The 25,316-nt window shown below is 53.3% G+C and overlaps 3 protein-coding genes across 5 annotated transcripts in view; 1 reads left to right on the top strand and 2 right to left on the bottom strand.

Annotated features, from left to right (window-relative positions):
- The window catches only part of PITPNM2 (phosphatidylinositol transfer protein membrane associated 2), a 127,881-nt gene extending 123,332 nt beyond the window's left edge, over positions 1–4,549 (top strand). For both annotated transcript variants that reach the window (XM_030460289.1, XM_030460287.1), the window contains one exon: positions 53–4,549. In XM_030460289.1, the coding sequence (XP_030316149.1) occupies positions 53–391 (339 nt within the window). In that variant the 3' untranslated portion in view covers positions 392–4,549. The remainder of the gene's footprint in view (positions 1–52) is intronic.
- Positions 3,748–10,325, bottom strand: ARL6IP4 (ADP ribosylation factor like GTPase 6 interacting protein 4). 2 transcript variants are annotated; one of them, XR_003988203.1, is made up of 7 exons: positions 10,264–10,325; positions 8,103–8,305; positions 7,469–7,807; positions 6,946–7,063; positions 5,673–5,742; positions 5,028–5,492; positions 3,748–3,761 (listed from the first exon to the last, which is right to left on the bottom strand). XR_003988203.1 is itself a non-coding variant. In XM_030460290.1 (6 exons), exons 2-6 carry the CDS (start codon positions 8,290–8,292, stop codon positions 5,436–5,438), a joined length of 774 nt encoding a protein of 257 aa, XP_030316150.1. In that variant the 5' UTR covers positions 8,293–8,305; positions 10,264–10,325; the 3' UTR covers positions 4,656–5,435. The 2 variants fall into 2 exon arrangements, 1 of the variants encoding a protein (XP_030316150.1); XM_030460290.1 differs by lacking the exon at positions 3,748–3,761 and having other exon boundaries at positions 4,656–5,492.
- A 383-nt stretch (positions 10,326–10,708) lies between these two features.
- Positions 10,709–18,578, bottom strand: OGFOD2 (2-oxoglutarate and iron dependent oxygenase domain containing 2). Its single transcript, XM_030460383.1, has 6 exons — positions 18,369–18,578; positions 15,972–16,082; positions 14,936–15,035; positions 13,129–13,253; positions 11,970–12,227; positions 10,709–11,308 (listed from the first exon to the last, which is right to left on the bottom strand). The coding sequence occupies exons 1-6, from the start codon at positions 18,489–18,491 to the stop codon at positions 11,075–11,077; spliced, it is 951 nt and encodes a 316-aa protein (XP_030316243.1). The 5' UTR covers positions 18,492–18,578; the 3' UTR covers positions 10,709–11,074.
- Between the last annotated feature and the right edge of the window lie 6,738 nt (positions 18,579–25,316).

Raw genomic sequence — 25,316 nt, 5'->3', positions numbered from 1 at the left:
TGCCCTAACACCTCCCCTCATCCTTTTTTTTTGTTTGTTTTTTGCCCTGCAGTTCATCACGGAGGGTTATGCAGCCCACCTCTCCCAGCTGGAGTACAACCACCGCTCGCGGCCTGCCAAGAACACGGCACGCATGGCACTACGGAAGGGCAGCTTCGGGCTGCCGGGCCAGGCCGAGTTCCTGCGCAAGAGGAACCATCTCCTGAGGACCATCTCCTCACAACCCTCGGCCACCGGCGGCGGCCACCGCCCTGAGCGCACCCAGAGCCAGTCTGAGAGTGACAAGGAGAGGGACAGGGAACGCAGCCAAAGAAGCATGAGCATCGCCACGGGGTGCTGGGGCAGGAGCGCGGCGTCCCGGCCAGAATCCGGCCTCCTGGGGCAGAAGTAGCCGAGGGCAGAGGTGTTGGCTGCAGCCAGCGGAGGAGAAGACAAAAGGAAAGAGGGACGAGGCCGGCGTTACGGGCTGGAAGGGTAAATATGGTGCTACTCTAATAAAACCGGGGTGTTCTGGGATGAGATGGGATGTTTTCCCGCTGCGGGAGCGTCAGGTTTGTGCAGCAGGAGCCCGAGGAACAGCTGGAAATTCCAGGTGACGAAATTCCGAGTGACGATGGCGCTCTCTCCTGCCTCCTTCTCTTATCCAGGTTTAGTGACTGTAAATTTGTGCCTCCTTGCCTTGTCAGCCATCGCTCTGCCTGACCGAGCGCTGTCCTCAGAGCCACAGGAGCAGGGGATGAGGTTGGGGACCTCGTTCTTGGTTGTCCCAGCAGTCGGACTGAGGTGTTCTGCTGGTGCCTGGGTGGGTTTGGGGGTTCTCAGCACGGTGTTTCCCCAGCTCCAAGCAAGGGGTTTATTGGGGGCTGTGCCAGGCAGAGCACCCGAGAGCTTTACCTGTTCAAAGAGCTTCAAGTTCAGCCATTTTCTCAAGGAGTACGTGCAGGGGCAAGGGATAAAGTTGTGTTGATGCTGTTGGAGAGGCAGAATGTCAGCAGATCCGTGCCCAAGAAAAGTGGGGTCGTTGTTACTGTTATTTTTTAAAGAGACCTTTTAGAAGCCGATGGAACTTAATGCATTGACCTATTAAAAAAGGAATACAAGCTATTTTGTTTGAGCTGTGACAAACCTCAGACACTTAATTTGCTGTTAAAGTCTCCAAATATTCTTGCTCTCTCTATATATATCATTTCCAAAAGTAACCACCATATATTTGGAAGCAGCTGAAGGCACTCAGCAGCTAGATAGCAGTGCAGTTCTTCTCATCTAAATGCAGGGTCTGACTCTCAACACCCACCCCTGAGATGTTTCCTTCTTCCCAGGTTCTCTCCAAGTTCAGTAGCAGATTTCATGGGAAGGAGACTCGCTTCTTTTACCTGTAGTTACTGAACTGTAACACCTCATTGTTTTTTGCACTGATGATTTTTAGAATGGAAACCTGTTACCATCTCATGTAGCTACACCCAAGTGTTTGTAGTGCATGACAATGAACTATTGCTAAGCCAGGGTGTGTGTGTGGGTATCTGTACAGAGATACATCTGCACACACGCCTATACAGATAAATATATGTATATATTTAAAAAAAAACCAACAACAAATAATTGTGCAGAAGTTTTTCCAGCAGTAAGGAGACTGTAAGGAAGTGTGACAACAATGTCAGGCAAGCTTAAGGCCATATCTTAATTTTCCTGGTGTGTTTCTCAGTGGACGTGCCTGAGCCGAGGGTTTGGACGCTGCTGGATGAGCCGGGGATGGGGCTGCGTGGCAGAGGGGGAGCTGCCCGTGGGTGTCACAGGGACACAGTGGCTGTCACCCAGTGTCCTCAGGGACACCAAGAGGTGTGTGTGGCACAGGAAGGGGAGCACACTGCTCCACAGCAGCCGAGGAGAACAGTGCCTAGAGTGAGGGCTTGCCAAAAAGCCCCTTAGTCCTGTCCCGGGTCAGCCCGGGTCCCTCCTTGCACACACTTCCTGGGGCAGGGGGGCAGCCCCCAGGGTGCCCATTTACAGACTCCAGTTGGCCTCTTCACTTTGAGATTTTCTAGTCCTCCCATCTCTGTGTAACCCTGCTTTCCCCCCACCACACTTCCCTGTCTTTATATCACTTTCTACTTCTGAGGATCTTATTTATAAAACAGAAGAATTTTTTTAGACTCGGCTGCTTGGTTTTCTTACCTGTTTCAATACGAAGTGCAGGATGGCCGCACTGAGACACACAGCACTGTGAACACTGCTCTGCTCGTTGGCTCTGGGCCACAGTAGGCAAACCCAACTCATCAGACATCCAAGGGGTAAATCTCACCTGGTCGTGGCCTCCTCCAAAGGGAGGCAGAGGAGGGACAGTGCTGGAGCTGCCGATAGCATCCAAGCCAAGGAGCGCTCGCACCTGCTGCCCGGTGCTGCCCGGTGCCTCTCCCACATCTTGCAAAATGCTGAACCACCTCTCTTTGACAACTGCTCAGTGACAGGATGTACCTGATGACTTCTGTCACTGCAAACTGATTTCTCTTTCAGTGCTCTCTGAATGTACACCCAGAGCTGAGGGGGTTTAAAAAAAAAAACAACGTAAGCGACAGCTTCTTGTTAGTTCAGTGTTCTATCAGATGCCAATTGAGTAGGAAGCCAAGCCACAATCCATCCTTGTGAAGTCACCAAACCAAACAGCAAAATAATTTCTGCAATTTGGATATGGCCTTTGCAAAAGTCAGCTTTCCTCCAAGTCCATCACCAGGGCATGATCTGTACGTTTTCCAATGCTGATGAGATGTTCACATTTTCTTATGTGTAGATATTGTAAAACAGAGGTGAATGTAAATGTTCAACATACAAAGAGGATATATAAAAACTGAAAGTTATTTATTTATGTAGAGGAAAAAAATATGTCTGGAGGGACTGGAACCTTCAGTGTTTATTAATATTTAAAAATGTAGCTTTTTGGTTCAGGCATTATGTACAAAGCAATTATTTTATGGACCAAGTTTTATGTAACTTGTCAAGGAATGCAGAAGTGCAATATTCTACTCACCTCTCCATCACTTCATGCTTTAAACAGCTCCTGACCTGTCTGACAATCACAGCACTGCTCTCCTCATCCTTTCTTGAGCTGCTTGAAACTTTCCCAGGTCCCTTCCCTGGCCCCCCATCTGTTGCCATCGTATGGATCCAACACGGAGCAACAATTGTAGAGCAGGACCTTTATTGCTGCAATAATACCAGATGAGGTGGGTGTAGTTACCAGGAAATATGCCAATAAGTTTGTTTGGTTTGGGTTTTGTGGGGTTTTTTTTCCCTCCACCAATTCAGTCCATCAGAGTCTGCATCCACCTATCCTCAGCCGCCCCCATCTGGCACTCATCTATCTGAAGCAAAGATCAACCTGCTCCTCACTCACAAAAACAACAGCAATAGTTTAATTCTGTGTTTAAAAACTCTTTGTTCTGAGCTGGTTTGGAAAGCAAATGCCTGTGACCTGACACCTCTTCACCTGTAGGGAAGAGGATCCGTGTAGGGACGAGGATCCATGTAGGGACAAGGATCCGTTTGGATGCAGTGAGGAAAAGACTGAATGTATGTTCCAACCTGACTGAAGGGGCACTGTCAGGTTACAGACCTGATTTATCTTTGGGACAAATAAGTTGTTTGCTTGGAAAGGAAAAAAATAGGAAGTTTCTTGTACTCCTCCCACTCACCGCTGTCTGGGCAGCCAGGGGTGCTCCTGCCACAGCCCTGTCCTGTCCTCCCACATTAGCACAAGGCAGCCCCTGCTCTGCAGGCTGCCTCAGCCTTTCTTCTTCTTTAAAATTGTTTCCATGGGAACGAGCTCAGATTTATTTTTTTTTTTTTTTTAAAAAGCAGCTTTTTGTCTCACTGCACTACAGACTTCCGAGCCGACGTCCCTTTAAAAAAAAAAGAAAACCACTAAAACAAGAGGAACCCATGCATTCCCTCTGAGCTGTTTTCCTGGGTTTGGGGAAAGTTGAGGTGAAATTCTAATACCAAAAAAAGTTTACAGTGTCTGAGAGGCGAGCCCAGAGCAGTAACAACTTGCCAAAGGGTCACTAACAAAGCCCCGCTCCGCCAGCAGCCGCCGTGCTCGCTGTAGCAGCCCCTCCTTCAGGTACCACCGTCTGCTGCATTTCCTGTTAGTTCTAGAAGCCTTACAGCCCCCTCCCCTTCCTCAACACCCTCCTCCGCCTGTTGATACCCCCCCGACTGTCAATTTTATATTCTGAGGACGTTAGTTATATTTTTCTTTATAAAAAAACAAAAAAAACCAACACAAACAAAGCTGCTTTCGGGGTAACAGCTGTGTGAGTGTGAGTGTTTGTGTGTGTGTGAGTGTGAAGCCACTGGAGGGGCCATGGCTGAGGGTAGTGGCCACACTGGCTCTGCCCCTGTGTGTACAGTGCTGTGCTGACACCTGCCTGTGTGTGACAAACCTTCTGTACAACTTCCTTCTCCTCCTTGCTGTCAGTGCATCGTTCCAACACCTGGGTGTGCTTTGTGTACAGTATCATTGTGACTTACACAGATTAAAGAAACAGGAAGGCTCTTCTCTGTCTGCTTTTTTTTCTTTGGGTTGTGGGTTTGGTTTTCTTTTATTTTTTTTTAAGGTGGGAGACCCTGAAAACAGACAAATCACAAAAGCCAAGGCGTGAGCAGGCGCCAGTTTAATGGGGTTACAGCCACCAACAGGACGTGGAGACCCTCTGCACAGATCACTCCTGCAGCACCCATCTGTCCCTTAACCTGTTTGTTCCTTTTTTCTTTGTGACAGGCTGCAGGTTTATGGACTCTGCAGTGGGGACAGGCCAGCTGTCTGCCCCCCAGCAGGGAAGGGACACAACGTTGCATGCAGGAACAGAGAGCAAAGCACAAAACCACCCCACAGCTCAGTGCTCCCCTGGCACCACCCCCCGAGCTGCTCCTCCCTGGGGTGGAGGTGAAGGTGGGGAGGAGCTGCAGCCCCAGCAGAGCTCCCAGCAGCTGCTCTGAGAGGGCTGGGGGAGTGTGAGGGGTTTGGGGGACACAGAGATGGAAGAGGTGCCAGGTGGGTATTTTGTAGCCCCAGCATATTCCCTGTCCTGGCTGCAGCACTGGCTCCCTCTGCCCACCAAAATCCAGAGCTGAGGGGCAGCAGCACCTCTGGAGCTCATCCCCTGGGTGCTGCTGAGCTCCTCCAGCCTCAAGAGGTCCATTGGGGCAAACAGGTCCAAGTGCACTGGAACCACAAGGCCCCAGTCAGGAGAGGGAGGGGAGAAGCTGTTTGCTGGGAGCTGAAGCATTAAAATCTTTCTCCTTCCCAGTCAGTAACTTACAGAGTGGCTGCCAACAGACCCTGGGAAGCATCCTTGGTGCTGTCTGCATGGTCCAGAGACAGAGGCTCCCTCCTGGGCTGGCACTGGCAGCAGGACAGGCTCCTGGCACAGCCCATGTACTCACTGCAGCATCCCTGTCCTCACCTGGAAGGCCAGCCCATCCCCACGGGTGGCTTGCTGCAAAGGGAGGGAGAGACATGGGTGCTCACAAGAATGAGGGACCACCAGGACCAGCACCAGAGCTGCCAGGCTCATTCTGCCCTGGTAAGAGGCAGAGGGGTCCCCAGAGAGGCAAGAAACACTGGGGTGCAGCAGGTCCCCAGCTGCAGCTCAGGTTGGTGGTTAAGTCCCTGTTACCTTGTTGATCTCCTTGTGTCTCTCCTTGCTGACAATCTCCTCCAGGACTTCTCCATCTCCTTTAATAAGCCTGGAAGACAAGCACAGGGCCAGGAGCTGTGAGGGCCACTGCCCAGTTCCCACCAGTCAAGGTGTTCTCCAGCCACAGAAGGTACTGACCTACACCCCAAGGGCTGCTGACAGCCCCAGCTCACCTCCTGTCAGTGTCCAGGAGCAGGTGCTGAGCTGAGGCACAGCCAGTGACCACCTACCCCTGAGGTGACATTTCTTGGCCATAGCCACCATGGGAGGCTTTTGCCTTGCTCAATGTCACCACACTGGAGCAAGGACAGATCTGGGAAATCAGCATCCCCCAGCATGGGCCCTGTCCCAGGCTGTGGGCATCAGCTGCTGCATGCAGAGCTGGTCCCACTTCCACACAGCAGGAGAAAAGCCTTGCAATAAAATGATCTCCTGCCACCTCCCCATCTGCAGAGGCTTTGCTGTCAGCAGCAGCAGCCCCAGCCCCTGAAAAAAACCCTTCTTTTTTTCACACAAAGTTCAGGTCTGGTTCTGGCTGCCCCAGGAACCTGCAGAGCTGATCAGAAATGGGACCCAGCTTGAGCCTGAAAGGCAGCCAGACCAGGGAGCATCTTGCTGAGTAAATTCCAGGCAGTGCTGGAGGTTGCTCACACCTCCAAACACGAACAGAAATTTAATTGTCTTCATTACATGCCTTACAGGGGCCCAACATTTGGTCCACACCTCCCAGAGCCCTGCAGGCTGCCTTCTATTTTAAGCCTGGGCTTGTCATACCCAATTCTCCCCAGCATGATGTTTGCTGTCTGCTGGAAAGCTGCAGTTTCTCTGGGTTGTTTCTATTTGGCAGCTGAAGAAACTTTGGGTTGTTTGTCTGTAAGCCTGAGGGGAGCACACACTGCACCCAGGAGCTCACCAGGGCTGGGGGCTTCAGAGCTGCAAGGTGAGTGGTGGGTGACACAGTGGTTGTCACCTCTGGCACCTGGCTGTGGAGTCACATTGGAGGGAAGGAAGCTGAGCCCTTGTCAGCACAAGGAACAACCCTGCTGCCTCCAGCTCTGGTGTCTGCACCTCACAGCTCCTGCCTGGGATGCAGCCTGGTGCCCCTGGCAGGGAGCTCCAGCACAATTCAATAATTTTGTGTCAAACCTTTCCAGGTAAGTTAAACCAGGTCTGACAGGAGGAGGATTGTGATGAGGGAGCAGCTCAGGATGGGGAGGGACAACCCACCTCCCTTTTCCCCAGGGGATCATACCTGGTTCTCCCTGTTTCAGGATCCACAACTTTCCTTATGACACTCTGCCTTGCATCCCATTCCTCCTTGGTCATTGGCTTCATGGCCTGGATTCGGGATTTTTGTTCATCTGTCAAAACTGGAGCACATCAGTCACTCAGAGCTGTGCTCCTGGGCACACCCAGGGGCCACACCAGTGTCCTACTGGTGCTCAGGGTCCAGTGATTACCCCCACAAAGGAAGGGACACTTCCCATCCTGTCACTGGTGATCTTGTCCCTCCCTTTGGCATCTTTGCTCCCTGCTCACATCTATAAACTACATCTAAACACTTCACAAATGAATCTCTGGATGTTGCTCCTTGTGTTTACCTGGTGTGCTCGAGGTGAGCAGGGGAGGCAGGGGGGAGGAGAGCCTGGAGGCCCTTGCTGTGCACATCTCTGCTCCCTCTGACACCTCTTGGGGTCCCTGACATTCAAGTGTCTTCCCCCCCAGCACCACATTTCTGTGTCCTGGCTTTAGCAGGAAGGAAACATCACTGTTACCTGGTCCAGAATCCACCAGAGACTCCTTCTGCCACTGCTCCAGGGAGGGGCCAGGCATCACATCTTCTTTGGCTTTTTCCTCCTTAGCCTTTTCCTTTGGTTTCTTTTTTGTTTTCTTTATTCTCTTCTTCTTTTTCTTCTTCTTCTTGTCCTTCCCTTTCAGTTGCTTTTTCTTGCCGTGCCGACTCCTCCTCCTCTTGGAGTCACTGTCACTGGAGTCACCAGAGGAGGAGCTGGAGGAAGAAGAAGAGGAGGAGGAGGAGCTGGTGGATGAAGATGTCTCAGAAGAAGAGGTACTTGCCTTCCTCTTCTTTTTGTCCTTCCTTTCCTTCTTCTTTTCTGCGAGACAGAAGAAGAGGTTGAGCAGAGCAGCTCAGAGCACCCCCTCCCAGCCTGGTTTCTTCTCTTGGCTGAGCAGAGCCACAGATGACAGGCAAAGACCCCTCTGTGCCACCCACATAACAGAACCACAGTGCCAGACCAGCCAGAGGAGGTGCAGGGCTCCCCACGGGGCAGAATGAGACTAAAACAGACCCAAAATGCACAGTGAGGTGACAGACCCTGATGCAGCTGCAAGCAGACACCCCAACCCCAAAAATGTGGTGCAAGTGTGGGGCCTCGGGCCTTTCCCCACCTTCTCCAGCAGCTGCTGAGCTGGATTTGTGTCTGTGTGAGCCTGAGGCTCGCTTCCTGGGAGGAGAGCTGCTGTCCCAGTGTGAATCCTTGCTGCTTTTCCTTCTTTTCTTCTCCTTCCTCTCCTCTCTGCTCCCAGATTTGGTTTTGCTCCTGCTCCGGGATCGCTTCCCCGACTCTCCCTGTGCCATCCTGGGGCAGCTCCTGGAGGGAAGGGGGTAAATCAGTGCTGAGGAGGGCAGGCATCCCTTGTTCAGCCCCAAAAACCTTCAATCCCAAACGTGGACACCCATCTCCTGTCACACTCCCTCACTGAGCTCCCAGCTCACCCTCCAAAATCCGTGGCCAAACCAAATTCACCAAACCCCCAACACAGAACCCTCAGGAGAGAGCTGGGACCCAGCAGGGATGTCCCCAGGGAGTCCTCTGGACATCAAGCAGGTATTCCAACAGGAAAGCCTTCCAGTAGGAAAACCTTCCACCAGGAAAACCCTCCATCAGGTTTACCCTGCACTCTTCTCTGTCCCTAGATGTGACAAGGGAGGGGCCCGAGACCACGGCTGAGCCAGGGGGTTGGGAGACACCTGGAGGACACAGGACCCGTGGATGGATCCTGTCAGGGGGTGCTGGGTCCTGCCAGGGGGTGTTGGATCCTGCCAGGGGGTGCTGGATCCTGCCAGGGGGTGCTGGGTCCTGTCAGGGGGTGCTGGATCCTGTCAGAGAGTGATGGATCCTGTCAGAGAGTGATGGATCCTGTCAGGGGGTGCTGGATCCTGTCAGAGAGTGATGGATCCTGTCAGAGAGTGATGGATCCTGTCAGGGGGTGCTGGATCCTGCCAGGGGGTGCTGGATCCTGTCAGGGAGTGCTGGATCCTGTCAGGGGGTGCTGGATCCTGCCAGGGGGTGCTGGATCCTGCCAGGGGGTGCTGGATCCTGCCAGGGGGTGCTGGATCCTGCCAGGGGGTGCTGGATCCTGCCAGGGGGTGCTGGATCCTGTCAGGGGGTGCTGGATCCTGCCAGGGGGTGCTGGATCCTGTCAGGGAGTGCTGGATCCTGTCAGGGGGTGCTGGATCCTGCCAGGGGGTGCTGGATCCTGCCAGGGGGTGCTGGATCCTGTCAGGGGGTTCTGGATCCTGCCAGGGGGTGCTGGATCCTGCCAGGGGGTGCTGGATCCTGTCAGGGGGTGCTGGATCCTGCCAGGGGGTGCTGGATCCTGCCAGGGGGTGCTGGATCCTGTCAGAGAGTGATGGATCCTGCCAGGGGGTTCTGGATCCTGCCAGGGGGTGCTGGATGGTTCAGCAGCAGTCAGCAGAACACAAGGTCCTCCCTCCCCAGGCTGAAGGTGGAGTCAATCACCTCGTTATTTAAGATGCCAGGAGCAGGCACAAGCCAAAGAGAGGAATGAATTTTTAATATTCCAATTTGCTTTTAGAAAACAGATTATGCCCTGAGCTGCCATCCCTGTCCAGCAGCCCCAGGCCAGAGAGCAGCATGATTTATGCCCTTATTTTTTTTTTTTAATTTAAAACAACAAACTGACCCCAGCAGCAGTCTCTGGGAAACGTTTCCTCCCAACCCCCCCTTTAATAATTGCAACGTTCATCACCCCCAGCTTTTGATTTGCTCCTCAGGGAGTCAAAACTCTGCTGGATTCCCGAAGGGGAATTTCAACCAGAGAAACAACAACGACTGAAAGAATTAAGGGCAGGGGAAGCATACGAGGGTGAGTGTCCCCCAGCAGCTCTCCTGGGTGGGAGGCACCTGGGCCCTGGCTCTGCTCCATCGCTGGGTGAAGAGTTGGGTGCAGCCAGGAGCACCCAGGACAGAGAAGACCCCAAACCCACCATGGCAGCACCTCGGGTGGTTCCGTCCCACCTCCCCTCAGCAGCCTCCTGCCCCCCCCCCCAGGCTTCCCCTGGGCCCTTGGATGTGGAGGGGCAGCCCCTGCCCTCTCCCTGCGGTGTGCTGGCCCTGTCGGAGCTCAGCAGCGGGTGCGCTGGCCCTTTAAGGACCTGCCCGGGGTGCGCTGGCCCTTTAAGAGCGCGGCCCCGCAGCCCCCCCACACCTCCCCCCCGCCCGTGTCCGTCCCACCCGCGGTGCCCCCATCCCGCTCCACGGCCCCGCCGCGGGTAGGAGGAGGGGAAGGAGCGGGAGGGACTCACCGGGCCCGGCCGGCACCGAACCCACCGATACCGAACCCGCCTGCAGCCGGCCCCGCGCTGGTGCCTCCCCCTTTCCGCCTCGGCTTCCGGCCGGCACCCGAGCCGCGCTCTTTAGTTCCGGGTTCTGCCAGGCCCGGGTTTGGATTCTCCCTTAATTTTGGGGCCTAATTAAGGGGAGAGAGGGAAGAGCTGATGCTGCCTGGTAAAGGAAGGGTCGTGGCTGGGACAGGGACACAGGGAGCGCATCTCCGAGTGCCTCGGCTGGCAGGGGGTTGATCCTCCCCCCCTATGGGATCAGCTCCCTCCATGGCTCCCCAGGGATCCCTCTCACCCTGGGCTGTCCCTGCTGCTCCCAACCTCCTGCTGAGCAGATCCCTCACTCCCACCCAGCAAACACCAGCTCTCCCCTTCCCCTGGCAGGGCACGGGAATCCCTGGGAAGAGCAGGGAAGCAGGAAGCACAGGGATTTATTGCACCATTCCCCTGGGATGCTGCTGCAGGCACAGAGCCCCAGGCAGCTCCGGGTGTCCTCCCCCTGCACCTGGAAACACTCGTGGGGCCTCAGCAGGGAAGTGGGGTTAAGGCTTCCAAGCAGTTCTCCATCCCAAACATGAGCCTGCATCCCAGCTCCAAGCTTCTCAAACCCAGCAGGTTTGGGTCCACATCCCATCCCCACCGAGGTCCTTCCATGATTCCTGCATCCATCACTTGCTGTGGGGTGGGAAAGGAGCTCCAGGTACTGGGTCTGGAGGAACCAAGCTCCTCCATCTCCTACAAGGCACAGAGCTGAGCAAGCTGGGGCTCGTGGTCCTCAAGGATTCTCTGTGAAACCATCCCCAAAGCCTTCTGCTGCCACCAGCTCAGGCTTCTGGTTGCACATGGGGCAGAGCTGGTTCCGGATGGAAGAGGCTCTCATCCAAACAATGAGGTTCCAACGTTCCCCAGAGGCAATGGGAAGTGCTCCATGGATCTGCCCTCCTCGGTGGAACAGCCCCTGGGATCCCACGTGCTGGATCTCTATGTACTTTGGCACTGGGGTAGGATCCTGGGAGAAAAGGAGGTGGAAAGAGTGTTAAAACTGCAAAGCCCTGAGAAAAAGAGAGCTCAGAAGTGACACTTGTGACCCCTGCAGCGTGGAGAGCACCCAGAGCACCCCTGAAATGCAGCCCCTAGATCATGGAGAGCACCCACAGCACCCCTGAAATGCAGCCCCTGCTGCAGGCCCTTGGCAGCAGTTCAGTAAAACTGTTTCCAAGTGAGACAGTGCCAGGTGCAGGGGGAATTTAAAGACAATCTAAACCCCTATTTCTTCACCAGAATAAGGGTGTTTCACCCTTCTTTTGTGACGAAACAGGGGCTGCAGGTTTAAGTCTCACCTGAAATTAATTTCTTCTCTCTCTCTCAAGGACCTCCCTGCTCATTATTGCAGCTGGAAAAGCCCAGCTGGTCTGGGTCCCTCCAGCTTCTGCTACAACAGGAGGCTCTGTCCTCTCCTCAACTTGCCTGTAAGTAGCCTGCATATTGCTAACAAGCTTGGAGCAGAAAAGGCTCTGGAATAACCAAGGTGTTTTTAAAAAGGAAGAATGGTTTGACTTTCAGAAGGGAATTATCTTTCAGAACACAGCTAATGCCTTGAAATTGGGAGGGGGATGGGGGAAAGGCAGTGGAAAAGTGGCTCAGGGTCAGGTGAGGAATGTGCTCAGTACCTGTCTGAAATCCCCAAAGTACAGGTTGCCTTCTGTGAAGTCTTTTCCCAGTGAAACATTCAAGGTGACCTCTGCATTGTCATAGTGAGAGCTCAGATCCAGATCCTCCTGCAGGGAGTACTTGACAACAAAAGCTTTGTGGCTGTCCAGACAAGAGCCCCCCAGGTCAGGGTACAGCAGAGCTGTGATGGGCTGCAGGAATTTCTCCCTTAAGGGTGTGATGAAGGTTTCATCCATCCCCAGCTCGTTGAGTAAAACCTGTCCCAAAGAGAGGAGATGGGAAGAGCTGAGTGCCCACACTTGTTCTCTTCCAACCCTGCTGCTTGCTCAGGTAAGGGACTGGGCCCCTCAGTTCAGGAAGGAGATTGAGGTGCTGGAGCAGGTCCAAAGGAGGCAACTGGGCTGGTGAAGGGATCCAGCACAGATCCTATGAGGAGAGGCTGAGGGAGCTGGGGGTGTTGAGGCTGGAGAAGAGGAGGCTCAGGGGAGACCTCATCACTCTCTGCAACTCCCTGAAAGGAGGCTGGAGCCAGGGGGGGGTTGGGCTCTTTTCCCAGGCAACTCTCAGCAAGACAAGAGGGCAGGGTCTCAAGTTGTGCCAGGGGAGGTTTAGGTTGGAGATGAGAAAGAATTTCTTTCTGGAGAGGGTGATCAGACATTGGAATGGGCTGCCCAGGGAAGTAGTGGATTCTCCGTGTCTGGAGATATTTCCAAAGAGCCTGGATGTGGCACTGAGTGCCATGGGCTGGGAACCACGGGGGGAGTGGATCAAGGGTTGGAGCTGATGATCTCTGAGGTCCCTTCCAACCCAGCCAATTCTATGATTCTATGAAAAGCAAATGCTGCAGCTACAGGCAAAGGAAGAGATTTAGGGTGGAAAGTGATGGAAAAAAAAATAATAATATCAAAAGGTGAGTGTTCTTTCAAAGCTGACTCCTTGATTTAAAGGTGTCTGGCTTGAATACAGTGTTGTTGCTCTGAGAGAACAACTCCCACCCCCTTTCCCTGCATTCCCCTGCCCTTTCCTCCCTGTTACTCCTTCCCTTCTCCCCGAGGGGGCTGCACTCAGAGTGGGCTTTGCTCCAAGTACAGGCGATCAGGGAAGACTCTACTTGTGAACACCGCCCCCTAAAGCACCAGGAGAGCTCCTGAGCCCTACCCCATAATTATTCATACTGTTGGGCCTGCCTTTGGGCATCTCAGACTGCTCGAAGTGCTCCAGCTCCTCCACAAAGGTTCGGCAGAATTCCTCTGTGAACACTGGGAGCCGGTAGATCCTTTTATCTGTCAAGAGAAGGGAGATGCTGAGGGAAAAAAAAAAAACATCCAAGAGTCTCCTGGCACTACCCTGGGGTCAGTCAGAACACAGGACCCATGAGCTGCACTTTGGGCTGGGGCTGCTCAAAGGGCTGGAACCTTCCCTTCGGATCAGCTCTGGAACCTTTCCTTGGGATCAGCTCTGGAACTTTTCCCTGGGATCAGCTCTGGAACTTTTCCTTGGGATCAGCTCTGGAACTTTTCCCTGGGATCAGCTCTGGAACTTTTCCTTGGGATCAGCTCTGGAACTTTTCCCTGGGATTAGCTCTGGGATGTATTTGTTGGTTTTTATGTTGCCCCCCTCCCTTATTTCCAGGTTTTCCCATCCAGCTGGTGGCTCTGGCACTGATTTAAAGCCCTGAGGGTGCCAAGGAAATGGTTTTGAAAAGGTCTGGAAGGAGGATGGGTAATCAACAGCTCCTCACAGGCAGTCCAGAAACAGCCTCTGGGAATTAAAGGAGATTCCAGGGCATTTAGGGGCTTCACAAGCTTCTGGGAATGCCTGACCCCTGGAGCTGCCTGGGCAGGTGAAGCTCTCAGGGTCTGTGTGAGGGGAGCTCAGAATCAAGGGGATGGAAGCTGTGGAAAGGCTCTGCCTGGAAAACTGGGCTGAGCCAAACCCCAGAGCCCTGCAGAACCACACCACGGGTGTCTGGGGTTTTGTCTTGAGGAAAAGAGGCAGCTTTGTAGCTTCCCCTCTCCATTTTGTCAGCATTTCTGGTAAGCAGAGAGCTTTACTGGTGCCTCCAGGGAAGCTGAAAACCCAGATTTGCTCTTAAAAGCCTGGAATCTCCACTGCAGCTCCTTCAGCATCACCAGCAGGGATTGTCTGACCTGAAAAAGCACCTGGGGAGGGGAAAACCAAACTCCCCGGGCTGACAGGAGTGTTCCTGTTCCTCCAACAGCCTCTCTCAGGTTGTGCTACAACCAAACCCCCTCCCTGCTGCAGGCAGAGCCCCTGAGGAGCCCCCACAAACCGGGGTGGGAAAAGCAGCACACAGAAACAGGCAGAGCACAAGTGCTGCCCAGGGAACAGCATCCTGCTGTCACTGAGCTGGGAGAGGGAAACAGGGCTGGAGAGGAGCAGCCAGGGCTGGAGCTGTGCCAGCAGGGACAGAGCTCTGCAGGTGAGGGGCTTTTCTTTTACCTGACTTTTCTTTTTTACCTTTTTTTTTTACCTGACTTTTTTTCCCCCTTTTTTTATCTTTTTTTTTTACCTTTTTTTACCTTTACTTTACCTTTTTTTTGTTTACCTTTTGTTTACCTTTTTCTTAACTTTTTCTTAACTCTTTTTAACATTTTTAAACTTTTTTTTAATCTTTTTTTTTAATTTTTTTTTACCTTTTTTTACCATTTTTTTACCTGGCTTTTTTCCCCCCTTTTTTTATCTGACTTTTTTTTTTTTACCTTTTTTTTACCTTTTTTTTACCTTTTTTTTACCTTTTTTTACCTTTTTTTACCTTTTTTTACCTTTTTTTACCTTTTTTTACCTTTTTTTACCTTTTCTTTAACCTTTTTTTAACCCTTTTTAATTTTACCCTTTTTTAACTTTTTTACCTTTTTTTTTCCTTTTTTTTAACCTGACTTTTTTTTCCCCTTTATTTTTTTACTTTTTTTTTTTTTTTTTTACACCTTTTTTTTTTTTTTACCTGAGAAGGACTCGAGGTAGCTCAGGAGGCCGTGGAGATGAGCACCAGGTGATGTGCAGTACCTCACAATTTCCAGAAAATCTGGGGCCAGGAATGAATCCTGCCACCAAGGGAGATAAAAACAAAGAAAACCACAATTAGCCTGCAGGGTCATTTACAACACAAGGGGGGAAATGGACTTTTAGGCAGACAGAGGAAAACGTGCAGAGCCTGCTCCCACTTGGGAAATGCAGAATACTGGGGGGTTTCTTAGTGGTTGAGGTGAGTTGGTTCTGGTTGATGGCTTTCCAAGGATAATTGGCCAGATTTACCCTTAGGTAAGGGGAAATTTAGGATTTTTAGGATGAAAATGTAGGATTTTTAGATGATTGTTACAGCCTGAGCACAACAGAGGGGCAGCCCCTGCTCCAAGCACTTCCCTCAGCAGCAGAATTTGTAGCTAAGGGATCACAAAGCAGGAAAATTGGGCAAATCTGTGTGTGTGTTACTGCTGATTATCCAGCTGGGAAGGAAAGGAAAAGGCAAGGAAAAAAACAAAGGTGAAAATGAGGAAATCTGAGTATCCCACAACAACCAGGGCTGCCCTGGGGCTGTTGGGAGGGGGCTGCATGCAAGCAGCTGGCAGCCCCCCCATGTGTGTTTTCAGCCCATAAAACCAGATTTCACCAACCCTGGTTGCTGCAGGGCTTTGGGTTCCATCCCTGAGCCCAGAACCAGGTCCTGGTGCAGCTTCAACCCAGAGCAACCCTCACTCAGAACCTTGCCTGCAGAACACACCACACTGCCCAAGTTTTTAATTCAGCTTTAATAGGCTGTGACTTGGTGTTGATTGTTTGTTGGGTTTGTGGGTTTTTTTTTTTTTAATTTCTGGGGGCCTAAAAATGATTTTTAATTTTTTTTTTAATTTGGTTTTAATTCAGCCCAGCTCTAGCACTGTGAGCACACTCAGGGAGAGGGAACAAAATAAGAGAGAGAGCAAAAATAAACTGCTGGGCAAGTCCTGGGGTGCAAAACAGACTCTGAGCATGGTGTCTACCTGCAGGACATAGATCTGTGGGTGCTTTGGTTGGTAGCACTTGGAGATGATGGCTCTGCGTGCCCTCGAGTGCTGAATCAACTCCCTCCTTCTCTGCACTTCTGCCTCAACCTGCAAGTCAAAAAAATCAAAAAGCAAAGTCAAAAGGGGCAACAAAACAATTCCTCATTGGTTTAGATCAGTTGTGTTTGTGTTTCTGGGCAGTGTGGATGCCTCTGCTTTGCTGTAGTCAAGGCAAATCCAGTAAATGTCTGACAGGCCAAGTGCCTGAGAGGGATTTGAGGCAGATTCTCATTATGGAGGCCTTAAAAACCCCAAAAAGCCTTTCCAGGGATGTGTCAGGCAGAGCAGGGAGGGCTCAGCCATTCCTGGCATTCTGACACCTCATGTCTTGCCAGCCCAGGCTCTGGTTTATCTCCTGACAAAGAAGCTTTGTCCAAAATAAAGACATCTGCTGGGATGGGGCCTGTCCTGAAGGGATTCCTGCTCAGTGCTCATGTCATTCCAGAGGGAGCAGCTGTAGGAGCAGCTGACTCAGGCAGCTCTTCCCATTTAATTACCCTCCACAAGATGAAGTTTATAACATTCCTGAGGAGTTTATCACATTCCTTAGCCAGAGGAAGGAAGGGGAGTGTGAGCAGCACCCCCTGCTCCTCACCCCTGGGCTGGTGTTGCCATTTGCAGGTCCCTGGTTCATCCCCTTTATCTCATTCCCAAGGTCCTTTATCTCATTCCCAGGTTCTGAAGGTCCTGGGAAGGCAGCAGATGATTCCTCCTTCCCCTCCCTACCAGGGAGCACCAGGTTTGGCAGCCCTGAAGGTCCCAGCCCAGTGACTTTGTCACAGAGCAGGGAAGTGTCACAGCACCCTGAGCACTGTCTGTAAACTCAGCCACAAGTCCTGCGTGGGGAACTTGGGCTGGAATTGCCCTGACACCTCCATGGCAAGGAACAACTCCCCCATCTTCTGCTGCCTCCTGCACTGAGTGAGTGAATCCCACTTTTTTTTTTTTTATCTGATTTTGGAGTGTGTATTATGCCTGTGACATGGATACAGGAAACTGTGTGCTAAGTTCTGACCCATTCTGCAGAAGGTCCAGCTGGTTGGAGAGTTAAGATTCTAAGTGATTAGAAATTATAAATTAGGATCCATAAATCCTAAACTGCAGCATAACCTTTGTGTTTGCTGCTCATTCCCTGATTCTGCTTCCAGCAATCCTCTGCCAATCTGGTCATAAATCCTGGGCTGCCCTCATCATAATATCCTGTTAAATGAATCAAGCTTTAATTAGTGCTGTCATCATTTAATGCCAAAGATCCCTGTGAGAACCTGTCTGTGCTCTCAGTGTCAGGTGAAACTGAAGGGGGTTGTGTGACACCTCTGTCCCTGGACAGACAGATCCCTCCCTGAGGGGTGTCCTGGGGGCAGGTTCTGGGGTATCCTTCCCCCTGCAGATCTCCTGGGAGCTCTGTAGGACCCTCAAGGCACTTTTCAAAAGGAACTGAGGAAAGATAAAAGAAACTGACCCCAAGCAGGTGGGGAGTGGCAGGTGGCCATTTCCATGATGTGTTTAATTACAGTGTTTGCTCCCAGGCTGCTGCCAGAACAAACCCAGCCCTGGCACCACTGGGGAATTTTTTATTTCCTTTTGGTCTCTGCCCAGGCTCAGATTTGATGCAGGCAGAGAGCCAGGAGGATGGTGCCAGGCTCTGCTCCGTGATGCCCAGGGACAGGAGAAGAGGCAATGGATCAAACCCTGAGCACAGGGAGAAATCTATTCAGTGTGAGGATGGCAGAGCCCTGGCCCTGGGGGTTGTGGAATCTCTGGGGACACTCAAACCCCACATGGATGTGTTCTGTGTGACTGCTGGAGGTGACCCAGCCCTGGCAGGGGGGATTTGGACCCCAGGATCTTCCGGGGTCCCGTCCAACCCCAAAGTTCTGTGATGCTGGGATCTGCCCAGGGGCTCTCTTGGGGATGGTGGTTCCAACCACCCAGGGGATTTTTCTCTCTGCCCCTGAGCTTATGGACATCACAAAAAGCCAATGTCTGCCTGGCAGTGTGCGGGGGGCACAGAACCACGGGCAGCAGAAACCCCAGAACCGAACCCCTGAATGGAGCCGGGGGGGGATGGAGATGGGGAGGTTTCCCCTTCCCTCCTGGGCACAGACCCCGCCTCAGGGAGTTCTCCCCGTGAAGCTCCTGTTCCCCCGGACCCCTCTCTCAGGACCTCCCGCCGGGGCCGCCCTCACCTCCCGCACCACGGCCCCGAACTCCTCCTCGCTCCGGCAGCCCCGGTCCCGCAGCGCCTGCAACACACCCGGCCCGTCACCCCCCGCCCGGCCTCGGCCTCCGCGGCCGCTACCGGGTGAGGGGTGCCCTCCGCCCCGCCGTTACCCGCCCGTAGTCGTGGCGGAGCTGCGGTTCGTCCCGGTACCGGACGTGGAGCCCGTAGCGGCCCAGGAAGATGTTATCGGTGAAGAAGCAGGCGCAGGAGAGGAACGGCCGGGCCGCGGACATGTTTCCCGCCGGCGCGTCTGGTGCGGTGCGCCGGGAGCGAGTCCCTGTGCCAAACGGCTCCGCTTCCGGCCGCGGTGAGGGCGCGTCGGCAAATTCCGAGCGCGGGTTAAAACGGAGAGGCCGCGAAACTCGGCCGATTCCTCCCGGTTTTCGCTGCTATTTTTTTGTTTGTTTCGGGGTTTTTTTGATATTTCGGTGGCGTCACCGCTACCGGGCCCCGCGGAAATGCCGCTTCCCCGCAGGCTCCCCCACCTCGCTGCCCCAACCCTTGGCAAGGCTCCGTTTCCATCCCGTGCCAGCCCCGCGCCTGAGTCAGCGCTCGGGAGGGTCCGGAGCTCACGGGCCCCGTGCTGAGACCGCGGAGGAGCGGGGAGGGAGGGAGGGACCGGCGGCGGCGGTGTCCGGGAACGGGCGCTGAGGCTGCGGGGCTGGGTCCGCTCGGAACGCCAAGGGTCGCCGTGGGTACTTTATAGACGATCCCTAAGAGCCGCCGCTCCCGGTTCCGCTGCCGGTCCCGGTTCGTCGGTGCTGTCCATGGAGTCGGTGCTGCAGGTGGCGGAGGAGGAGGTGGTGGTGGCTGCCGAGTCTTCCAGCAGCAGGTTCGAGGATATTTACCGGCTGCTGGCCGAGGGCTGCTTCCCCCCCAGCTTCTGCTCCATCAAGAGGAAAAACCTCAAGCGCTACGCCCAGAAATTCGTCGTCGACGGTGGGGACGTGGGCGGAACCGGGGGGACGGGACGGGACGGGGACAGCCACGGGAAGGGGTGGTCGGAATCCCGGCTGAGCTGAGGAGATCCCGGTGGAGCGAGAGGAAAAGCCCCGGAGCCCTGATGGGGCCTGCGGGGAAGGAGAAGGGAAAGGAAACTTCCCTGGAACCGGGAGGAACCGGGAGGAACCGGGAGGAACCGGGAGCAAGGAGAGGGCTGGAGCCGTTCTGCTGTCAGAGCGAGAGGGTTGGGGTTGGTTCAGGCTGGGGAGGAGAAGAGGGAAAGCTCAGAGCACCTTTCAGGGGCTGCAGGGAAGCTGGGGAGGGATTGTGGAGAAGGGGCTGGAAGGATGGGATGAGGGGAAGGGGTTTAATCCAGCCATTAATAAATAATTCTTTGGTGTGGGGGTTTCTCACATCCCTGTGGCTGCTCCATCCCTGGCAGTGTTGGAGGTGAGGTTGGATGGGGCTTGGAGCAATCCTGGGAGCTCAGGAGGTGTCCCTGTCCCTGTCCCTGGAGGGGGTTGGAACTGTGTGAGGTTTTAAGGTTCCTTCCAACCCAAACCCCTCTGGGATCTCAATGATCCTTTGGCTTGCTCGGTCTCTGTGTCTCTGTGCCTCACTTTTGGGGCACAAAATGGGGATTCAGTGTCCCACAGAGCTGTGCTCTGCAGAGCAGGAGATTTTGCTCAGGGTGCAGCAGAGCAGCCCCAGGGTTGATTTGGGGGTGGGTTCCAGTCCAGCAGCTTCACCGGGGGCTTTGCTGAAGCCCCTCTGTCATGTGTCACCTTTTTAGGTTCTTCTTTTTTTTTCCTTCCAGCTGCAGAAAATGAGCATTTGGCTGGGGCTGGCAGAAAATGTGGTTTTTAGATAAAGCTCTCACCTCTGCAGGTGGCTGCCTCTACTACGTGGGACCCAAGAAGGAGGAGAAACGTGAGGTGATCGTGGATCCGGAGCGGAGGCGCCAGGTGTTCCTGGAGAGTCATTTCACTGAGATTGGGAACCATTTGGGTCAGAAAAAGACAGTGCACAGGATCCAGAGCCGGTACTACTGGCTGGGGATTGTGAAGGATGTGGTGGACTGGGTAAGTTGTGAGCAGGGAGGGTGTGAGTGACAGGAATATCTCCCAAGGATGTTCAGGCAGCTGCTCCAGGAGCTCTGCTGCAGGGATGTGCCTGGTGCTGTGAAGCCCAGCGGGTGAAACTCTTGGGATGTCCTGAGACAGCTGGAAAAATTGGGTCTTTCCCTCCCCTGGAGCATCAGGAAAGCTCCTCAGGTAGGAAAAACTTGTGCAGGGCAATTTTGGCCAGTGTGGGATGCTGGGTGTAGCTTTGAGCAGGCAGGATTCCTGCCAGAGCTGCCCAGTTCCCTAAAGCACAGTCACACCAGGAGCTGGGGGGTTGTACTGGTTTTGCCTCACCCATTCTGGTGCCCAAAGTTCCCTGCAGGAGAGCTCTGTAACAGTGGAGTGTGGGGAAGTGTGGCCTGAGCAGCCTCTGCTCCTCCAGCACCCTGGGGCTTGTGATTTTTGTAGCCAGCAATAGAAGTTTAAAATGGATGAGAAGGTGAAAAAGAAGTTTAAAAGAAGTTTAAATTGGATGAGCAGTGTCTTGGCTGTGTTGAGAAAATCAGTTGTTGTGGCAGAGAAAGCTGTCAGGGAAGTTCTGTGAGACATGAGCTGCTTCACCTTGTTTTATTCCTCTTTATTCCTTTTATCCTCTTTTCCTTGCATCCTGCAGTTTCTGTCAGGCAGAAGGACACTGCCCAGCCCCTCATCCCTTCACTGCCAGCCCAGGCTCTGGCAGGATTCATCAGCAGATTTTCAAGTCCTCTGATCTGTGTTTTCCCTTTCCAGATCAAGATGTGTGAAACGTGCCAGAATGCAGAGCACAACAAGAACACCTCCCGGAAGGCAAAGCCTCTTAAAATGGAATCCCCTTGGGAAGTGCTGGGGTTGGACATCCAGGGTGAGTGTTTGCAGCTGACAGGCTCTCCCGGGCTCCCAAACCAGTTGTCAGGGTGTGTGTCAGGCAAACAGGAGCCAGAGCTCATGTCAGGAGGTGCCAAGGAGGCCACAGCAGCTTCCCAGCGAGCAGCCTGATCCTTGGGATTGGCTCAGCTCCCTCTCCACACACAGTGGGAATTGTGGGCATGCCTTACTTCCCAGAACTGGGACTGTGCTGGGTGTATATTTGCTGACAAAGGTCACAGAAGGATCCTGGCCAAATGACATTGCAGATGAGGCTCGTGGCTGGTTTTGCAGTGGCTGTTTTGCTGGCCTGGATTTTTAACTTCCCTTATTTGGGTGATTTTAGGACATGACATTGATTTTTCTTGATGCTGTTTAATGCAGGGCCTTTTCCTGAGACAAGCCAGAGCAACACACACGTCCTCCTTGTGACTGACTACTTCACCAAGTGGGTGGAGGCTGCTCCTCTGCAGAAGAAAGACCCCTTGGCAGTGGCTAAAGCCCTGGCTGCAATATTTTACAGGTGGGTTGCTTTGGTTTTGGTTACATTGCACCTCTGCAGGGAGATGGGGCACAGTGGGATGTATGGTGCAAAAATCCTCTGTCCATGAGGTGGTTCCCCATGAGACTCTCCTTGGTCTTTACAAAATACCAGGGAAGAGGCTGTTCTCTTGTTGTCAGGGAGGGAAAGAGGCAGAAGGGCTCCTCTGAACTGCCCCAACAGGGCTGGTGCCTCAGTTCTCTGCAGAAGTATTAAAACCACTCCCTGATCTCTCCTAGAAAGTGTTTCTTTGGCATCCACGTGGTGCATGTCACCACTTGACATTGTCCTTGTGGCATGTGACTGGGAGAGATTTGCATTCAGAGGAAGAAACTTTGCTTGTTTCTCTGATTATTCAGAGGCAGACAGGCCTGGCTGTTTTGGAACAGATGGAGCCAGCAGACCTCTCCCTGCTCCCTCTCCCTGCTGGTCATGCCATCCTCTTCAGCACCAACTCTCCTGGAAGATCTCTGTCCCCTTTTTATCCCGTTTCCCATGAGGATTGAACTCCTCTGGCTCTGCCCTGCAGCTGATGGACCAAAACCACTTCTGTGTCCTCTTATTTTTTCAGGTTTGGAGCATCCAAGAACATTTATGCCAGTCAGACATGGGACTTCTGTGAGCAGGTAGGTGAGGTGCTGAGTGGTTTAAGGGGAAGCAATGTAATGTTGAGCAGGTTTTTTTGGGTTGTAAAAGCAGAGCTCCAGTGTGCCATATAGGGGAGGGAAGGAGCTGCATTCTCCCTGCCCCAGTCCCATTGCCAGCAGTAGATGATTTGCCAGTGGTTTCACCCTGTGCAGGATTTCAGGTTCTGGTTCTGTGGTGTGAGTCCTCCAGCCTCACTGCAGCTTCTCTACTCAGCAGGAAAGGTCCTGGGAGATGGTGGCCACGAGATTCCTTCCTTCCTTGGGGATTAGCTCAGCTTCCCAGTGCTGTGCAGAGCCTCAAGCCTGAGAACATTCATTTCAAAACATTTTGTCTGGCTCTGACTTTTCTGTGGAGCTTTTTTTTTTTTTTCTGCTGAGCAGCAACATCTCCCAGCACAGGGACAGCGCTGGGAGATTTAGTTCCCAACTGTTCCTGATGTTCTGGGTGACCTTGGGAAACTCATTTTCTCTCTGTTTCTTGGTTTCCTGAGTCCTTCAGAGGCTTCAAACCCACTGGGTTCTCCCGTGGGCACAACCCCCTCCTCTCTGCCCTGGCAGGTCAGTCGACGTTTGTGTGAGCACTGGAACATCTCCCAGACCCTCAGCCCTGCAGACCCCAGAGACTGCTTGGGGCTGGACCAGCAGAGTGCTGAGGTGCTCAAGTCCTCCATCTGCAACGTGGTGAACGAGAAGCCTGGGGAATGGGATTCCCACCTCGACCCCATCCTCTTCTATTTCCGCACCTCGGTCAACTCCAGCACCAAGTTCACCCCTTTCTTCCTCATGTTCAACAGATACGTGTGCCTGTCCTCTGAGGTAACTTCTCACCAGGAATCCAGGAGGGGGTTTCCACTGCTGTGTTTGTGGAGTAACACCTGGATCCCTGTCCCTTGCAGGTGGATTTTGTCAAGGACTCCAAAGAGCAGGGAGGGAGCTCTGGCAAGGCAGAGAACATCCTGCCCTTCACAGCCAGCGTGCAGGAGCAGCAGAATGCAGTGAAAGAAATTGTAAGTGCCTTGAGATCCCTGGGTGTGCAAAGGGAAAGGATTTGTGTGCCTGCTGAGGCAGAGCCTGCCCCAGCTTCCAGAATTGCCATCTGACAGGAGTCCTGTGCCTGAGGGCTCACTGAGCACAGCAGGAAGCTGAGGGGTTCCAGTGTGGCAGGGAGGTGGGAAGGAATGAGCTGGTTTATCATAGAATCCCAGACTGGTTTGGGTTGGAAAGGACCTTAAAGCTCATCCAGTTCCAACATCCTGCCATGGGCAGGGACACCTCCCACCAACCCAGGGTGCTCCAAGCCCCATCCAACCTGACCTTGAACACTTCCAGGGATGGGGCAGCCACAGCTTCACCAGGCAACCTGGGCCAGGGGCTCAGCACCCTCACAGGGAAGAATTTCTTCCTTATGTTTAACCTAAATCTACTCCTAAGCTCTGCATGAGAGTCCACTGGGTTTGTCCTGAGTGGAGGGGTGGCTGGTGGCACCTCAGGGTGTGCCCTGATGCAGAGTCAGACCCTCTGAGCCAGCACCATTTGGGTGCCACAGGGAGGTTGGTGGTGCTGCTGCTCTGAGCTGGGTGAGGAAGTGGGAAGGATTGGCTTACCCTTGGCTGATGGAAGCTGTGTCCCAGCACTCCTCCTCCTGATCTGCATCTCCCATCAGCCAGGGGAGTCTGACCCTAGGGAGGGACAAAAAGCCTTTATAAATGCTGTGTAATTAAGAATGTTAAAAGTAACCCTGCCCCAAAATGGGGGGAGAGAAACTGGTGGGGAGATTTGGGCTACTATGAGCACTAATGAGTGGCCCAGTGGGCAGCAGGGTTTGGGGACAAGGCCAGCATTTAGTTCCCAAGTGTTTCTAATGTGCTGGGTGACCTTGGGCAACTCATTTTCTCTCTGTTTCTTGGTTTCCTGATTTGATCAATGACCTCAGTGTGTCCCCTGTGAAGTGCTTGGCAATCCCTGTGCCAAAAAACGATAGTCAGGGCTCAAGTGCTTTGTTTGCTCAGTCATTTCTTATCCTCAGACACAGTTACATGATCCTCTCTGATCCCACCTGTGTTGGGATTCTTCTTGCTGGGGAATAGCACCACTAAAACGGGACAGGGGGGAGGAGGAGGGAGTTGAATGTGGGATCTATTCCCAGCTGATCCCCCAGGCTCACTCTCTCAGCTCCCCTTTGGTGGGAGGTGCACAGTGGGGCACGGGGCAGCAGAGCTCTGTCTGGGTAACACCAACACATCCTGCCCTGTCCCCAGGGCCACTTGGGGTGTCCAGGTCACTGCAGACCCTCCTGCAGCTCCTGTGACTGGCAGGAGGTGATAAAAGCTCCCCTTGGCCCTGTGTGACTCCAGCCTCCACCCCTTCTGCTGATACAGAGATCTAACAGCTCCTCCAAGCACAGCCAGGAAATCACAATTTTTTTCTCATTTCAGGTCTCCTGCTAGTTTGGGGCTGGTGAGAATTAGGCTGGAAAGACCTTGCTTAGTCCCTCCCTTGCTGCAGGGTGCAGCCAGCTGTGCCTCTGCTTGCCAAGCTGAGCTCCGCAGCGTCCGCTCTCACCCGGGTGAGATGGATGGGAGTTAAGAATTATTTTTTTTTTTAATTTTTTTTTTTTCCAAGCAGCTTCTCGAGGCCCAACCCAAGCAATCTGCCCTGCAGGTGATGGCCAACGTGAGCACAGCCTACAAACGGGATCGGAAGAGGATGAAAAGGAAAAGTCTGGGCCTGCCCTCTCTCACCTTCAAAGTGGAAGATGCTGTGTTTGGGAGCAGCGGGGCTGCTGGCTCCTTGGAGGAGCTGAAACCTGGGCAGTTTGTGTCCTTTCAGATTGAGACAGTCCTGCCACCTGAACAGAGTCTGGCCAGTGTGAAGAAAACCAGCTAGCCCCCTGGGGCTTTTCTGTGGGGTCCTACAAGGGTCGGGGAGAGGAGCAAGAACTGTCCCCGAGGATTGTGGCCC

This window comes from Calypte anna, chromosome 15 (genome assembly GCF_003957555.1).
Source record: "Calypte anna isolate BGI_N300 chromosome 15, bCalAnn1_v1.p, whole genome shotgun sequence".
In the NCBI taxonomy this organism is placed as follows: domain Eukaryota; kingdom Metazoa; phylum Chordata; class Aves; order Apodiformes; family Trochilidae; genus Calypte; species Calypte anna.
This window is presented reverse-complemented; position numbering and strand designations above follow the sequence as displayed.

Bases quoted from the DNA above. Each gene is read 5' to 3' on its own strand.
- ARL6IP4 (XM_030460290.1), bottom strand. From the start codon at position 8,292: ATGGCACAGGGAGAGTCGGGGAAGCGATCCCGGAGCAGGAGCAAAACC. The intron at 7,808-8,102 runs GTGGGGAAAGGC...TCTGTCTCGCAG, and splicing joins CTCAGCAGCTGCTGGAGAAG to AAAAGAAGAAGGAAAGGAAG. The intron at 7,064-7,468 runs GTAACAGTGATG...GATGTGCTCCAG, and splicing joins TCTGGTGGATTCTGGACCAG to TTTTGACAGATGAACAAAAA.
- OGFOD2 (XM_030460383.1), bottom strand. From the start codon at position 18,491: ATGTCCGCGGCCCGGCCGTTCCTCTCCTGCGCCTGCTTCTTCACCGAT. The intron at 16,083-18,368 runs GTAACGGCGGGG...TTTGACTTGCAG, and splicing joins TCCGCCACGACTACGGGCGG to GTTGAGGCAGAAGTGCAGAG. The intron at 13,254-14,935 runs GTAAAAAAAAAA...TTCTCTTGACAG, and splicing joins CTACCTCGAGTCCTTCTCAG to ATAAAAGGATCTACCGGCTC.